General features: G+C 45.0%; 1 protein-coding gene across 1 annotated transcript in view; it reads left to right on the forward strand.

Moving 5' to 3' along the window:
- Positions 1–1,970: 1,970 nt before the first annotated feature.
- The window catches only part of ampd1 (adenosine monophosphate deaminase 1 (isoform M)), a 56,943-nt gene continuing 43,232 nt past the window's right edge, over positions 1,971–15,681 (forward strand). Inside the window, exons 1-4 of the mRNA XM_070858845.1 lie at positions 1,971–2,089; positions 5,672–5,846; positions 8,071–8,224; positions 13,855–14,020. Of these exons, the coding sequence (XP_070714946.1) occupies positions 2,068–2,089; positions 5,672–5,846; positions 8,071–8,224; positions 13,855–14,020 (517 nt within the window). The 5' untranslated portion in view covers positions 1,971–2,067. The remainder of the gene's footprint in view (positions 2,090–5,671; positions 5,847–8,070; positions 8,225–13,854; positions 14,021–15,681) is intronic.

The raw sequence follows: 15,681 nt of genomic DNA on the forward strand, positions 1-15,681 counted from the left end.
GTTGACGAGTTGTGTGCGAGGTGCCAAAAGTAAGGATGAGCGATATACTGGGCGGTCGGTATTATTAAATCTCGGCATTAATTACATGCTGAAAGTAACGCTGGGCGGTATTATGGGCGTTGGGGTCGCCCATTCTGATGATTCTGCCCAAAAAAAGTGGATGGGCGGTATTTTTTCTTGGTGTTACACATGCGGAAAGTAACACTCAACGATAAGTGACCGAGAAATGGGCATCAGTTTCCATTTTGTGGCTAAATGGGCGATATATGGGCGTTGCACCTCATTTCAGCATTAAAATGGACATCAAGTGGGCGGTATGCATGCAAAAATAATGGAAAATCTAACTCAAAGTGCCTTTAGTTTTGACTTCTTTCTATTTTTCCCTGATTTCAACTTAGTCACTGATGCCCTATTACCTTTGTTACTCTCTGTCTCTTCCTAAACCACTGTGCTTACTTTTACCCCAAACTCTGCTTTGCTCTAGAGTTTCGACATTTCTCTTGCTGCTTTTAAATTTACTCTTTCTTGAATCCTCCCACCCCCACTTCATTAGTTTAAAGCCCTGTCTACTGCCCTAGTTATTTGATTTGCCAGGACACTGATTCCAGCTCGGTTCAAGTGTTGCCCGTCCCAACAGAACAGCTCCCTCTTTCCCCAGTACTGGTGCCAGTGCCCCATGAAGCAAAACTCCTGCCTCCTACACCACTCTTTGAGCCACGCATTAAACCTTCTAATCTGCTTATCCCTATGCCAAATGATGCATGACTCAGGAAACAATCCCGAGATTATTGCCTTTGAGGTTCTGCTTTTTAAGTTGGACCGTAACTCCTCAAACTCTCTCAGCAGAACCTAGTTCCTAGTTCTACCTATGTCGTTGGTTCCTACGTGGACCACGACAACTGGATCTTCCCCCTCCCACTCCAAGTTCTTCTCCAGCCGCGAGGAGGTGTCTTTAACCCGGGCAGGCAACACAACCTTCGCAACAGTATCTATCCCTCGGACTATATTTTCCCCTACCACAACTACATCCCCTTTCACTCTCCCCGCTTGAATGGCCTCCTGCACCATGGTGCCATGGTCAGCCTGCTCATCCATCCTGCAGGCTTTTCCCTCATCCACCCAGGCAGCAAGAACCTCATACCTGTTGGATAAGGACAAATGCTGAGACTCCTCTAGCACTGCACCCGAGGTCCTCTTACCTGCCTGAGTTGCAGTCACTCCTTCCTGTCCCTGACCATTAACCAGACCTGTGCCACTACCTAACCTAAGGGGCGTGACTGCCTCCTGGATCAAAGTGTCCAGGTAACTCTCCCCCTCGATGATGCCCCGCAATGTCTGCACCTCAGACTCCAGCTCAACAACTCTGAGCTGAAGTTTCTCAAGATGCAGGCACTTACTGCAAATGTGGATGTCTGGGCTCACAATGCTGTCCACAAACTCCCACGTGCTGCAGTTGCAGCACACCACCTGCACTGCCATCCCTATATGACCTTGTTCTATTTAATTGAATGCAATAAAATTTGTATTTAAGTAATGTAGTTTGCAGTTTTGTTTCTTGACAACTTACTTGATCTAGATTAAGTTATGGGCAATGGAATCAGATATCTACCTGTAACACAAAGCACGACAAGTAGAGTTGGCAAAAAACAGCAACTCCTTCCCCCTCTTCTCCAAATTCCCACTATTCCAAAGTTCCCAAATAAAACACTCTGTTTAAGTGCAGTACATTTAATGTCGCTCTGTACTCTGCAGACCTGTTTACTTTTATGCCCTACCTTATACAATGTGTATGTGATTGAGAAAATCCAATAACTAATGTCTTTTAAAATTCAAGATGGTAACCCAGTAACTGCACAGCAATATCTATCACACAGCATTCATACACTCCTCCAGAAATAGCTATGTGTATAAATACTTCCAGCCTTTTATAGGAGAGGACCAGGCGGGTTCAAGCAGCAATTAAGGAGTAGACCAAATGCTGTGTAAGAGCCTTAGACCGACAGTTAATCAGCCACTACTACATTAGGCTGCATCAAGAGGGGAAATCACTGCAAACTACAAACCAAGATGTCTAAAGTCAAAGAGCCAGGTACAAAATATTCTCAAGTGCTGCGAGCTAATCGACACCACAGTCCTAAGAAAATGTTTGAGTTGCGCTGAGCAGCTTTGAGACGCATGGTGGGAACTGTTTATGCCTTTATCATGATTTGTTATGTTCGGAATCCATTTTGCTGCTGTAATTATGTTGGGTTCAAGTCCTCTCTCTCTCATTGAATTGATCACAAGTGGTGTTTGCACTGGTACCTTCTTTTTGAAACGCTTCTGCTGGGCGGGTTTGATTGCTATTGTGAGATAGGACTAACTCATTCACATTAACTCTCAATACCTGTCAGGAACAAGGAAGATACTTATGGTGTACTTTAAGGAATCGCCATTCTTTCTAGCTAGCTATATTATGTTGAAATGTAATTAGAGTTTCCTGGGGATATGTTGTGAGGCAGTGACTCAATTTGGAAGTTGAGAACATAGCAAAACAATGAGCGATCTTGACAGGGTTGGGGATTTAGACTGTTGCATGACACTGGGAAATGCGCCAATCAACCCATGTGCGGTTCAGTGTGGGTTCTATAGTCTGACAGTGAGAATTGGTTTGTTTTTGAATAAATTGCCTTTCCAAAGTCTAGCATTTTATTGAGTCTTTTACAGTGCATGAAAAGAAAATAAATTGAAGGGACTTCTGGTCTTGATGGAGTCCAGAGAGCAGAGGATCCCACGCACATAGGTGGTGGGTAAAACTTGATGTTGGGCAGAGCGATAGAATAGAATGGAGCAATAGAGGGAGACTCTGTAACAAGATCATCAAGATAAGAGTTGGAAAATGAGTCAAAAATGCCAACTTTCACCGTAGGAGAGTGAAACATCTGAGGATGGAAGGTGGCAGAGGGGTCAAACACCAGAGGGCATAGCTTTAAAGTAATTGGTAGGAGGTTTAGAGGGGATTTGAGGGAACATTTTTCACCCAGAGGGTGGTGGGGGGTCTGGAACTCACTGCCTGAAGGGTGGTAGAGGCAGAAACCCTCACCACATTTAAAAAGTACTTGTATATGCACTTGAAGTGCCGTAACCTACAGGACTACGGACCAAGAGCTGGAAAGTGGGATTAGGCTGGATAGCTCTTGGTCGGTAGGCATGGACACAATGGGCCGAAATGGCCTCCTTCCGTGCTGTAAATTTCCATGATTCTATAAGGGCGGAAAGGAAGATTCACAGAAGCTATAAGAGAAAGTTATGGCAAATGATTGGAAAGAATAGTAGGCAGAGGGACTGCAGTTAATGCTTCTTTTCAATCAAGTTATGTTTAGCTGCTCTAATAGTGGATTTATGGTGATAAATCTGTAACGGGACACTGCAGACTAATCAAGAGCATTAGGTCGAAGTTTCAGGGGAACCAGCAGAACGATAGATGTAATTGAACCAAGATGCAGAAGGGCAAGAGTGAGACATGAAACGTTTCATGCCAGCTGGAATAACATCATTACCTCACTGGCACGGACAGACACCAGAACAGTAAAATAAGCAGCTGGACCAGGGGAAAACAGCAAAGAATCCTGAAGACGGTCCCACTGGATCGATTTACAGTGCCACACAGATGGGACTTATTTTACGGACAACGTTTGATTTAGGAAAATTACTTTTAACAAGTGGTTTTGAAATGATTATTCATTTCAGTGCCATCTGCATGTTGTACAAGAAAGGGTGCCAGGTGATGCTGGAGTCTTAATATCGAACAGGAACAGGTGAATGGGTTCAATTTTCCTCAGTGATTTGCACTGTTTATTTTGGAGCAGACTGCTCTTTTTGGCCTAAGTTGAAAAACTACAGTTTCCCCAATCAATTTGCACCAGTGTAAATCAGTTAGTTACGATTTTTTTAGGTCAGTTTTTTTTCAGCCAAAGGGGGCGTAACCAGCCACCCGCCAATTCTGGCCATTTAGGGAAATTTGGCCAGCTGAGAGTTACTCTAGTTGTGCTTAGGCCAGCGTATGTGGTCTCTCCAGAAAAATCTTCCGGAGAGTTAAGGAAATCGGTGCAGCAGATGCCCGGACACACTACAAGAATTGAAAAAAAACATAGCAGCAACTTACCTCCAACCCCGCCCGAAGGGTTTGCTGGTCTGGTCCTATCCTCGGTCCCCATTCTACCGGTCCAGTCCCATTCTTGGTCCCTGGTTCACAGAGAGAGAGAGAGAGAGAGAGAGAGAGAGAGAGATGGCTGTATGCTTCACTTTGCAGCCTCAGCTCATATTGTCTCCCTGGTTACATGGCAGCCCAATCTTTTTGGCGCAGATCAAGGCTTCACCCCCAAAACTAAAGGTCGGGTTACACCAGGGGAAACTTAGAATATTTTTTTTTGGCGTACTTAGGCCCCAAACAATCGGGCGTAACTCTTCAAGTACACCAAAAAAATGCTTTGGGGAAAATTAAGCCCAATAAGTGATGACATCTCTCATTTGATCTGATCTGCTGACACATTGAAAATTGTCTGTGTACTCCCTTTGTCCTGTCACAGACAATGTGAGGAACAGTCCTATTCTCAATAAAACATTCCAACATTTGTGTTGTCTTAATACACAAACAATTCAAGACATCAAAATCTTTTAATGATGTGTAGTGCATTCGTCTGAGCATCAGACTGTCAGTTTTTGGTCAGCTTTACAGATGAAGCACAGTTATTTCAGCATGGACCCATTACCTGCTGGAATAAGCAGTAAGTTTAATTGCACAGAAAGAATGCGACAGTTGTGTCATCAGGGATGATCGTAATGTAATTTTAGTTTACAATGAATATGTCTTATCAAACAAAACTCACGAGTTACTTGACAGATTGCCATCCTACAGTAACTGGCATTTCTAACTGTCTAGTCCAACACTTGCCAAGCCAACACTCGCCAACACTTGTTATTTGCAGAAGTAGAAGGGATTTGTAAACAAGGACAGGCATTTTGAAATCAGTGTCCTGGGGCAGTTGAAGTGCCAGTGGAAGTTGCCCCAGGACATTGATTTCAAAATGCCTGTCCTTGTTTAAAAATACCTTCTACTTCTGCAACCTCCTTCAGTCCTACATCCCGGCCCGTACCGCCTTCACTTCTGAAACTGGACTAGTTTCCCCGCTCCCGCTGAATCATTGATGGCATAACCTTCAACTTCTGTGGATCTACACTCTGGAACTCTCTCCCTAAATTCCCGTGCCCCCCTCCCGCCCCCCCACACCTCCCCCCCACCCCACCTTGCTGCATCACTCCCAATTTCAAAAGCTTCCTCGAAACCTATTGTTTTGACCACACTTTTGGTTCCCAAATTCCGCTCCCTACTCCTGCTCGATGTCCAATACACCTTATCGCTAGGTATCTTGGGAAGTTTTGCTACTTTAAAGCCACGATATTAATTATTAAAATATATTTTTAAAGTGTTGCAGTTCTACAAGAAAGTCTTGCCCTTTGTTTAAAAGTTGCCCCAGTCCAGTTGGAGTGGATACGGTCCCACAACACAGAAATTCCTCTAATTTAACATTGCAGCGGACACTCAATCTGGGGGGTTTCTACTGCTATTATTTTAAGGCTGATAACTAACCCTTCTTGTTATATTAAGTAACCATCTGACTATCCGCTTTAGCATTGAATGAAGAGGCACGGATCTTGGCTGAGAAAGTCTTTGCCCATGATGCCAAAGATGAAGATACAAGAGACGAGTTCTCGCCATTCGACATGGCAGAAGATTGTCCAATTGGGCAAACTGAGATGCAATGCAATCTAATTGACAGAAAATCGAAAGAATCCACTGAGAAAAGGTACCAAAACACAAAAGTTGAATTACAACAACAACTTGCATTTAAACTTCCCAATGTGCTTAATAAGAGTATTATCAATCAAAATTTCACACCAAGCCACAGATGGGAGATATCAGGTTAGATGACCAAAATCTTGGTCAAAGAGGCAGATTTTAAGCAGCATCTTAAAGGAGGAAAGAGAGGTGGAGATGTTTAGGGAGGGAATTCCAGAGTTTAGGACCAAGGCAGCTGAAGGCACGACCGCCAATAGTAGGGCGATTAAAATCGGGGATGGCAAGCTACCAGAATTGGAGGAGCGCAGAGAACGTGAAGACTTGCAGGGCTGTAGGAAATTACAGAGATAGGGAGGGGAGAGGCCACGGAGGAATTTGAAAACAAGCGTGAGGATTTTAAAATTGAAGCGTTTTGGGACCCGGAGCCAAAGTAGGCCAGCAAACACAGGAGTGATGGGTAAACGAGACTTGATGCGAGTTAGGACACAAGCAGCAGACTTTTGAATGAGCACAAGTTTATGTAGGGTAGAATGTGGGAGGTCGGCCAGGAGAGCATTGGAATAGTCAAGTCTAGAGGTAACAAAGGCATGGATGAGGGTTTCAGCAGCAGATGAGCTGAGACAGGGTCAGAGTCGGGTGATGTCATCATCATCATCGGCAATCCCTCGAACGAGGATGACTTGCTTCCACAAGAGTTCACAGGTATTTCAATGAAGGACCCGATGTTTCAGCCCTGAACTCCAATTGAAGGAGTGGAAGATGCCTGTGCTTGGATTTTTTTTTAACATGGTGACCGTTGCACGTCAGCCACCACACGGGCTTGACAGGCCTTTATCCAGTGGTAAGGGTTAACCAGGACAACTGGAGACCGGCAAGTCGGGTGGTGTATGGCAGTGGAATTAGGCAGACTTGGTGATGGAGTGGGTATGTGGTCGGAAGCTCACTCATGGTAAAGCACAACACCAAGGTTGCAAACGGTCTGGCTCAGCTTCAGACAGTTGCCAGGAAAAGGGATGGAATGGAATTTGCGGCGGGGACCAATGACAATGGCTTCAGTCTTCCCAATATTAGGACAATACTCTGTGGTTTGTGGAGCTGATTCAATGGGACTGGAGGCGGGGAATGTGCGGTGAGTTCATGGGATATGCGGGACTCTACCCAACGTCAGAGCTTCTAGACCAAAGTGGTACAGGGAGATATAAGTTGCCAAGGGGGCATAAAAAATTTGACTTCCAGTAGGAAACTATTACCTGTTGATTTTTCTATCAATTTCATGTGTGACCATTTTATGTATTTGATTATTAATAATTTGTTAATAATTCATTTGTTTCTTGCTCTCTCCACAGTGAGAGATTAGATTAGCCTCAAAAAATGAAATTGAACCAACTGAGATACTAGCTATTTACCTTCCACCATGGCCCTTGAGCTGAATGCTAGTAGACTATCAGGCTTATCCTTTAACTTTCACCTCCTTCTTTGTAGAATCGTGCTGATTACCCTTGCTCTTTGATCGTAGGATTAAGATGGGAATCAAAGGTTTTCCTTCTGTGTGGCACAATACATTTGAAGATGAAGAAAGAAAGATCTTGCATTTATACAGCACCTGTCACGACCTTAGGGTATCCTAAAGCACTTTCAGAACCAATGAACCACTTCACCTAAACACCAATGTGTCATGTCATTGCACTTCCCATCGACTGATTAAAAATAACTAGGATCTCAATTGTGTGGATTTCACTGTTTGCAGCTAACCTGAAGCAAGTGAATCCCTTTCCCTTCCAAAACCAAAGACACCATCTCAAGCTGGGGTAAAATTCCACAAGAGCCTGTAGCCCTCTGGTACCTTGCTCAAGACATCATGTCTAAGACTACGCAGACTATTCGATCATGGGAACACCACTGCCAAGCCCTATCCTGTCTTCACTTGAGGTCCATCCCACACTTTCCAGCCGAGGTGACTGGACTGGGGTCTATGGCCCACTGTCTAGGGCAGTGAGCTCAGTTGTAATGATCCGACTGGTATCTCAGCTGAGGTCAGCAACCTGACAGGGTTTGACATGAAGCAGCCCTGGTCTCATGGCTCAATACTATAGCAGGCAGTGCATTTACCAACTAAGCCATCATGGGCAAAGCCTTGTGGCAAAAGAGTTGCAGGTGGCGGTAACCTGTTTTAAAACCCAGTTTCAAGCTTTGCTTTAATTAACCACTTCTGGACTGTGTTCTCATGTCAGGAAGAAGCTATTAAAGAGAGCACAGATCATCGTTCTGCCGGTTATCCAGGACGTGGCACCTCAAACAGACGCAGCCAAACAGATGACACAGCCATCATACACAGATGTACCAGAGTTCCAGAGAGTCGCTATTACTGGAGACTACGCGTCAGGGGTAAGGTTAATTCTATTGCATTGAATGGAGCTTTAGACCTGGTGCCATCCCTTCCCTACGATGGTCCCGAGGAGGGGAATCTCTCCCACCTCAGTCATAGAATGGGCAGAACTGGGGAATCTGAGCCAATGGTAGGAGTGGGTGAGGGAAAATCAGCAGATGAGCTCTTGGAGGCATGGAGAGAACCTGAGGGGAATTTAAGAGGGACACAAGAGTCAAACATGGGGTTTTGCAGTGATAAGGAAGACAAGGTGGGGGGGCTGTCAGATGCTTGAATATTTAAAATCAGTGTGTTGACAACACAATTCCTTTAAAATCACAAAAGGACTACACTGAGATCAAGTCAAATCGAACTTCCAAACATGCAAAAAAAGTGAGAAAAGATCATTAGACCCACACCATCTACAACCGACATTCGAGCTGTTTATTTTCCAACATGGCCCTGGACCTTGAAGCTAGAGAGGAAAGGGAGGTTGGAGATGGGGCGTTTGCAAGGATAGCAGGACAGAGGGTGGGTTTTTTGAGGGGGGAGGGATGATGGCAGTTTTGAAATGGAGGAGCACAGTACCTGAGGCGAGGGAACTGTAATGTATTTGCTTCATGGGTTCTTTGCTTAAGAATTCACAGCAACACATTGCTATTAAGAAGTAGTTGGTTTATTAACAAAGATTTAACAATCACACTACACATTACCAGTTCATCCACCAGGCTCACAACCACCTGTCTCATCATGGATGACCTAGACCCAACTGGCTGGGGTTTTATTGAGTCTTGTGAACATCACGTGACTGGCTAAGCCACTCACAATGCAACAGCACTACAAATCTGTGAGTATACTCACAGGTGCATCCATTACAGGAACCATTTACAATGTCAGCCAGGAGGCTGGTCAACAGTTCAGTAGGAATGGGGCCGAGAGAGCTGTGGTGGGTCCCATGGACATTGACTGTGTAAAAAATAACTTCTGCAGTTACTTACAATGAAGCAATTCTCAAAATCTGCAGACCACTAAAATGTATTTTAAAAGTGTGGTGTACTGGTTATGTTACTGTACTAGTAATCCAGAGGCTGGGACTGATAATCCAGAGAACTCGAGTTCAAATTCCACCATGGCAGTTTAACAAAAAATCTGAATCTGTTATCAGTAAGACTGACCATGAAGCTGTAGGATTGTTGCAAAATCCCAACTGGTTTACGACTGTACTTTAGGGAAATAAATCTGCCGTCCTTACCCGGTCTGGCCTATAAGTAACTCCAGTCCCACGCCACTCTTAACTGCCCTCTGAAATGGCCCAGCAAGCCTCTTAGTTGTATCAAAAGAATAAGTAGAATAAGACAGGATGGACTACTCGGCTGCAGCCTAGGCTTCGAATTAGGACACGGAAAAGGCACACCCAGTCCAGTCGATCCTGCAAAGTCTTCCTCATTAACATCTGGGGACTGGTGCCAAAGTTGGAAGAACTGTCCCACAGACTAGTCAAGCAACAGCTTTACATAGTCATTCTCACAGAATCATACCTTTCAACCAATGTCCCAGACTCCTCCATCACCATCCCTGGTTATATCCTGTCCCACCGACAGGACAGACCCACCCGAGGAGGCGGCACACTGCCAAACAGTTGGGAGGGAGTGGTCCTGGGAGTCCTCAACATTGACTCAGGACCCCATGAAGTCTCATGGCCTTAACAGCCGAATCAAGCCCTTTGGCAGAAATGCGAAAACTGTTTGTGGTTTGGGGTAGGTGCTTGATCCTTCCCAGGCACTGGTTCTATTTACGTTGGCAGAGGTGTGAAGTGGAATCTGCCAGGTGAGGGTTGGATTAAAAGGGAACAGTGCGGTTACTGTGCAACTCAGAGCATTCGGCCATGAGACGCAACACTGGGAGCTAGCTAAGGGTGTCCCAGGGTTTATTACCTTTTCGCAAGTTTTTTGTATTGGATATTCTGGAACTTTTAACAGTCATGTTTGATCAATGTGTGGATTTCGGCACCATTTTACCACCCCTACTTATAGTTCTCTCTGTGATTGGATGTTTTTACGGTCTCACAATTACTGCAGGTCTGCAGACAGAGTTGTTGACATACCGGAGTTGGTCCAATTCCTCTTCCTCTATCAGCGGTGACAATGAAACATTATCCCTTGCCTTGTGTAGCTGCCTCTGTAGGGGAGGTATTTTCCCCGACATTTTACTAGACCATGATACTAAATACTGCCCTCTTAATCTGGTGTCAAATCCACAAAGGTAGGAGACATGTTTGCAATAGGTAGCATAAAAATAGTTGACAAAGTGATAAGTGATTGATAACACAAGAGCAAATGATATCGAAGCCATTACCCAACCACAGTGGGATATCAGTCATTGTCAGTGATAGCCACACCCTGCTCTCCTGTAATCTACATACACATCTTCAGTGCCTATAGCCTATTCCTAATCATTCAACATTGCTTTCTGCACTAAAAAAATGGAATTATCAAATAATTTGAATCAACCAATGTAAACAACACAAAGTGGGAATTTAGTGGGACAACAGAATTATCAAATAATTTGAATTAAGCAACTTTGGATTAAAAGTATTCTATTCAGAAATTGTATTGTCTTCCAATACAGATTTATTTTAGGAAAAAGCCCATTAAATGTGGCCTTTTCTGAAGGGAAGGTACATGAGAGCAGACTGGTATAGTGCTCCCTTATTGTAAGCAACAAGTTTGTTTTTTCTTCTTTGTGAACTAAGACTGAGATCGTCAGGAATGCAACTTACTCACAAGGAATCTGGTATAACCATTAAAAAGAATAGTGTTAAAACAATGACAATGACTTGCATTTATAAGAAATAGGAGCAGGAGTAGGCCATAAGGCCCCTCGAGCCTGCTCCGCCATTCAATAAGATCGTGGCTGAACTATATAGCACCTTTAATGCAGTAAGACATCCCAAGGCACTTCACAGGTACGTAATCAAGACATAAATTGACCCCTAGCCAAAAAAGGCGATATTAGAACAAGTGACCGAGGAAGGTTTTAAAGAACATCTTAAAGGAGGAGAGAGAGGTAGAGGTGGAGAGGTTTAAGGAGGGAGCTCCAGAGCTTCGGGCCAAGATGGCTGAAGGCACGGCCACTAATAGTGGGGCGAAGAAAGTGAGGGATACATGAGAGGCCAGAGTTGGAGAAAACACAGTTCTCGCAGGGTTCTAGGGCTGGAGGAGCTTACAGGGATAGGGAGGTGGGAGGCCATGGAGCGATTTTAACATGAGGATGAGATTTTTAAATTCAAGGCATTGCTGGACCAGGAGCCAATGTAAATCAATGAGCAAAGGGGTGATGGTGAATAGCCCAAAGCATTAGAACATAAGAATATAAGAAATAGGAGCAGGATTAGGCCATACGGCCCTTCGAGCCTGCTCCGCCATTTAATAAGATCATGGTTGATCTTCGACCTCAACTCCACTTTCCTGCCCGATCCTCATATTCCTTGATTCCCCTAGAGTCCAAAAATATATCTATCTCAGCTTTAAATATACTCAATGACTCAGCATCCACATCCTTCTGGGATAGAGAATTCCAAAGATTCATAACTCTAAGTGAAGAAATTCCTCCTCATCTCAGTCTTAAATGGCTGACCCCTTATACTGAGACTGTGCCCCCTAGTTCTAGACTCCCAAGCCAGGGGAAATAACCTCTCAGCATCTACCCTGTCAATCCCCCTCAGCATCTTATATGTTTCAATGAGATCACCTCTCATTCTTTGAAACTCCAGAGAGTATAGGCCCAATCTACTCGATCTCTACTCTAGGATAACCCTACATTACAACAGTGACTACATTCCAAAAGAACTTAATTGGCTGCAAAGCGCTTTGAGATGTCCGGTGGTCATGAAAGGCACTATATAAATCCAAGTCTTTCTTTTCTCTCATCCCAGGGATCAGTTTAGAGAACCTTTGTTGCACCGCCTCTAAGGCATGTATGCCCTTTCTCAGATAAGGAGACCAAAACTGTGCACAGTACTCCAGGTGTAGTCTCACTAAAGCCCTGTACAATTGTAGTAAGACTTCCTGACTCTTGTACAACTACCTTGCAATATAGGCCAATTATGCCATTTGTCTTCTTAATTGCTTGTTGTTTTAATCTGTCTTTCGCTTTCAGATTGTTCATGACATACTGTGTATTTTCCGTTTTTGTTGGAGAGGTACACTGTAACCCCACTGAACACTGAAACATTCAGGAGATTAACATAATCAGAAAACGCTGCAGTCTCCAAAGTACAGGCCCAAAGGGCAGGGCCTCATTCTGCAGAATTTCACAAGAGCCATAGGCAACACTGTCAGGTCAACACATTGTAAGCCACAACACAATCGGTGCTACCTCATGAGTCCCTTGAGTTAAGTCAAAAGAAACAAAATCGAAACTAATTAAAACTACTCAGTCAGTGATCAATGCAAGTTAGAGGTGCACTGAATGATACTGTAAGTTTATAAACGAGGCAGCTAGTGCCTAAAACATAATGGGCTGCAACTTGCGGCCGCTACGGGCACGTATGAGGTGCGCACAGGTTCCGGGTTTAGGCATGCGCTGTGCATCCGCGAAAACCCGGAACTTGCAATCTGTCAAGAGCATTCGCGGGAAAGGGGCCTCCGTGGGCGGAGGTTCGGGCTATTTGCTGTAAGGCCAGCTTTTACCAGCGTAAGAGTTTTAAAAAATATATTTTTTTTTCTTTCATTCATTTAAACAATAAAACACGTAGAATAAATTCAGGTTATTTTTAGCCCCTTTAAAACATTTAAATATATTTTTCAAACAATGTAATTTTTGTTTTAAATGTTTAATCATATTGGGGCGAAATTGCCTTGTGTCAATTTTGGGAGCTGTAACCAGCTGGGGCTGGGACTTTCTGCGCCTGGCGCAATCTCGCGTGCTCCACTTCCTTTAGGAGCGGGTCCTGGGGTGCTACTGGGTGGAGCTACGCGGATTCTCCATGTGGCACTGACGCGCTTCAATGCCCCTCCCCTTGCACTCAGCAAGGCCTGCAGCCCAGCACCAAAATGGAGTGCCGGCCTGCACGAGGGCTGCCACACTGGAACCGACCCAAGAGTCGGCAATGTGGTAAAGATGGTGGTGTGGGGCGCTGGCGCCCTCCGCTTTAAGTAACCCCTCCCACCCTGGGATCAGATGTCGAGCAGCTTCACAACCCGCGAAGCTGGCATTGACATCCGCTCGTGCCAGTTTCTCCTCATCCACTCCATCAAAACCCCTCATCATTTTGAACATCTCTATTAAATATCCCCTTAACCCTTTCTGCTCTAAAGAGAAAAATCCCAGCTTCTCCAGTCTCTCCACATAACAGAAGTCCCTCATCCCTGGTACCATCCTAGTAAAGCTCCTCCCCACTCTCTCCAAGAGTTTTATAAAGGGTGGGCGATTTACTCCACCTGAATACTGTCCACACTGTGAAAATGGAAACCGAGCCTAGAGAACCTGTGTTGTCCACTTTTTTAGCCATTGTATTCATATTAGGCTTGGATTCAAATGGGGACCAGACTGGGTTGATTTGTGATGTGGGACAATTGGAGAAATACTGGGAGAGTGGGGGGAATTCGAGCCTACCGTGAGTTTGATTATTTTTTTTGTTTATGAACAGGTAACTGTGGAAGATTTCGAACTCGCCTGCAAGAACCTGTATCGAGCTTTGACCATTCGGGAGAAATACATGCGACTGTCATTTCAGAGATTCTTCAGAACCACTGCACACTTCCTGCGGACCGTGGAAAACGAGCAGTGGAAGGAGGAGAATGAAGTGCATCCGGGTGAGGATGTGCAAATGAGAAAGGAAGCTGCTCGTCCCATCGCGCTCACCCCCGCCAGTCAGGTCCTGGTCAGAGTCGAATCTAACCCTTTTCATCTTATCTCTACACCAGACCCAAACCTTGCACTGTGCGCAGCTCCAGAATACGTTCTAATTCCCCATGGTCATCTGAGTCAGTATTTACACAGGATTACATCGGATATACGACACAGAAACAGGTCATTCAGCCCAACCAGTCCATGCCGGCGTTATGCTCCACTTGAGCCTCCTCCCGTCTTCCCTCATCTAAATCTATCAGCATAACCCTCTGTTCCCTTCTCCCTCATATGCTTGTCAGGCTGCCCCTTAACTGCATCGATACAACTCGCTTCAACCACTCCCTGTATTTGTTAAAAGAAAGACTTGCATTTATATAGCACCTTTCACAACATGAATGTCTCAAAGCGCTTTACAGCCAATGAAATCTTCTTAGTTAGTCCCTCAGAGTCGAGCATGACTTGCTTCCACGCTAAAAGTGAGTTGTCAGGTGACTGAGGAGTCCAATGCGGGATCTACAGACTCTGTCACAGGTTGGGCAGACGATGGTTGAAGGAAAGGGTGGGCAGGGAGCCTGGTTTGCCGTACGCTCCTTCCGCTGCCTGTGCTTGTTTTCTGCATGCTGTCGGCGATGAGACTCGAGGTGCTCAGTGCCCTCCCGGATGCTTTTCCTCCACTTTGGGCGGTCTTGGGCCAGGGATTCCCAGGCATCAGTGGGGATGTTGCACTTTTTCAAGGGGGCTTTGAGTGTGTCCTTTAAGCGTTGCCTCTGCCCATCTGGGGCTCGTTTGCCATGTCGAAGTTCTGAGTAGAGTGCTTGCTTTGGGAGTCCAGTGTTGGGCATGCGGACGATGTCGTCCGTCCAGTGGAGCTGATCAAGTGTGGTCAGTGCTTCGATGTTGGGGATGTTGGCCTGAGCGAGAACACTGACATTGGTGCGTCTGTCCTGAAGGATCTTGCGGAGGTATTTCTCCAGTGTTTTGAGGTGCCTGCTGGAAATAGCCAATGGAGTACTTTTGGAGTGTAGTCACTGTTGTAATGTAGGAAACGGGCAGCAAATTTGAACACAAGCAAGCTCCCACAAACAGCAATGTGATAATGACCAGATAATCTGTTTTTTTGTTATGTTGATTGTGGGATAAATATTGTCTAGGACACTGGGGATAACTCCCTTACTCTTTTTCGAAATAGTGTCATGGGATTTTTTACGTGCACTTGAAAGATTTAACATCTCATCCGAAAGACAGCACCTCCGACAGTGCAGTACTCCCTCAGCACTGCATTGGAGTGTCAGCCTAGATTTTTTTGAGCTCAAGTCTCTGGAGTGGAACTTGAACCCCATCCTTGTGACTCAGTGGCGAGAGTGCTACCCACTGAGCCACAGCTGGCACTACCTGTTAAACTGCAAAACTTCGGTGAAGGACAGCACCAAGACTGAAACAAGTGGGAGAGAGTGGGAGATTATTAAGAAGCAGTGATTTGGCAGCATCACAAGCCTGAAGATTGTAGGGGGAAGGGGTGGTTGAGGAAGATAAGGTGTTACATCGTCACAAGACTCTGGGAAAGACTTGGCCAGTTTAGTTAGCATTCTATTGGAAAAATGTCTAAATATGGAGTAATGATTCC

The sequence above is a fragment of the Pristiophorus japonicus genome, chromosome 17 (genome assembly GCF_044704955.1).
Source record: "Pristiophorus japonicus isolate sPriJap1 chromosome 17, sPriJap1.hap1, whole genome shotgun sequence".
In the NCBI taxonomy this organism is placed as follows: Eukaryota; Metazoa; Chordata; class Chondrichthyes; family Pristiophoridae; genus Pristiophorus; species Pristiophorus japonicus.